The sequence below is a fragment of the Aphanomyces astaci genome, assembly GCF_000520075.1.
Source record: "Aphanomyces astaci strain APO3 unplaced genomic scaffold supercont1.15, whole genome shotgun sequence".
Classification (NCBI taxonomy): domain Eukaryota; phylum Oomycota; class Saprolegniomycetes; order Saprolegniales; family Verrucalvaceae; genus Aphanomyces; species Aphanomyces astaci.
Window position 1 is genome coordinate 194,150 of NW_009798278.1, and position 2,019 is coordinate 196,168.

Here is a 2,019-nt window from a genome sequence, read left to right on the forward strand (position 1 = left end):
AGGTGGGGGGGGACTTACATATCAGATCATTCTACTCGGGCCCCCTTGGCGAGTAGAAGTTGCTTTTGAACTCGCAGTAATGGTGGTTAATCAATACGCGCAACACAACAAAAGAAATGACATAAAAAAGTTAAATTAAATTTTGAATTTTAGCCCTCCAGCGACTCTAGCCGGAGCCTCCCCACGGTTGTCGTTCGCGGTGCCTTGATCAAGATCGATGGTCGGCTCTAATCAAGCTAGACATGTTAGTATATTTCAATAAATCTTATGAGAATGTAAAATTGTCGTACCGTAGCATCGTAGTTCACCATGCCTAAAAGAATACTGCTCCCGCGGTCGGCACCGTTGCGGCCGCGATCAAGCTGTCTTTTGCGTCCATGCCGCCAATGCTGCTACCTTGCCGCCACCGTCGCGACGATGCTGCCACTGCCACTTCGACGACCATGCTGCCACTTGCGCCGCAGCCATCGCCATGCCCATGCTGCCACTGCCAGCACCACTATCTCAACATGGATGTGCCAGTGCCGTCACCACCACCGCTGCCGTAATTGCCACGCACCACAGCTCAAATTGAGGTATGTGCGATGTCTAGTTAATATCTCAAATCCGATCCTTCTATTAATAGATATTCTCACCTTGAAGTAGATAGCAGGTGTTGTTGATATGTAAGTTTCACTATATGTAGAAGCAAGGTAAAAAACGATCCAGCAGAGAATAGAATGCACGAAGTTCCATTAATTGAAACATGTATGTTATGTTAACTGTAAGATTCGGTCACCGCCTTTAGCTGTTCTCCTAGTTATGGGCATAGACGCCCATCGAGGTAGCACTGGTGGTTTATGTTGCTGTGTATGCGATATCACAACCACTGTTGGAAGTGCAGCGTTATTCCAATTCATTATTATAGCTACCATGCATTTCTTCACATTGTATGGTGTTGACAAGCACCGTGTTTTTTATATAACGATGGTTGTTAGAGTTGATACTGGTTGATGTTTAGAGGGCTGGCGTTGGTGTTAGATGGTTCGGGTTGTCACGGGCGAAGTAGTTTTGTCGCCTACCTCTATCACTGTCTGGATCACGCGGGTGGAGTGTCCGTTCTAAACAAGTTAGTAGTAGTGATATATTTCATTACGTAGGATGGTGTTGAAAAATACCAGTACTTTGGATGACCACAGCTGATATGTGAGATGATAATGAGGTACTTTTCGATATTGCCGAATGATGCAGTAACATACCGTAAGTCGCTGTCGTCGCAGTTGTCATCGTCGCAGTTGTCATCGTCGCTGTCGCCTTAGCCTTAGTTGTCATTGTCGCTGCTGTCGTCGTCGCCACAGTTCCTAAACATGTAGATGCGATTCGTTTCCTTGTATTGGATGGTGTGATGAACACCGAGGAAGTGTCGGCTACGAGTGAAAGTGGGAAATGACTGCAGAACGACACTTTCATCCGCATAAATTTACCGTACAAGTAGTCGGTTGGCTGCTGTGTTAAACCTAACCCGTATTGCGATGGATTCAATTCTCATTCTTCAATTTGCATTGTTCGACGCACTTCGATTTTATTCGACCGCACACAGTAACTTCGATTATCCAGTTCTCGGCCCACAGGCCATTAGAGCCAAATCTAAATCGCCCAACGAAAGCACGTGAAGAATGTAATCGAATTTCGTAGCAGAAGTTGACTTGCGACATTCGGAATACTTCAGTCAAAATAGAATTAAATTTTCTTGTCTCAAAATAGTTTATATGCAAGTAATATTTTGGAATATAATATCTCTTTTTATAATTGTCATATGTTATTTGATGAACCTGCAGTACAGTGTAGTTTACCGGCAGCCCTTGCGAGCGTGAAGGATGAAGTAGTGCCTGTACTACGTAGAAATCATTAACGCTTTACCTATTTGAGCATGACCACTTGGTTACTGCGTTAGTACTAGTAAGGACTTGCGGTTGTCGTTGATGTGCAGTCTCTAGTTACGCTGTACCTATCCTATCATCGTTATTTTAATTACGTGAA

The 2,019-nt window shown here is 44.2% G+C and overlaps 1 protein-coding gene across 1 annotated transcript; it reads right to left on the reverse strand.

Annotated features, from left to right (window-relative positions):
• Nucleotides 1-149: 149 nt before the first annotated feature.
• On the reverse strand, nucleotides 150-445 carry H257_07286 (hypothetical protein; the record flags this gene model as incomplete). Its single annotated transcript, XM_009832758.1, has 2 exons — nucleotides 150-227; nucleotides 326-445. 2 exons carry the CDS (start codon nucleotides 443-445, stop codon nucleotides 150-152), a joined length of 198 nt encoding a protein of 65 aa, XP_009831060.1.
• Between the last annotated feature and the right edge of the window lie 1,574 nt (nucleotides 446-2,019).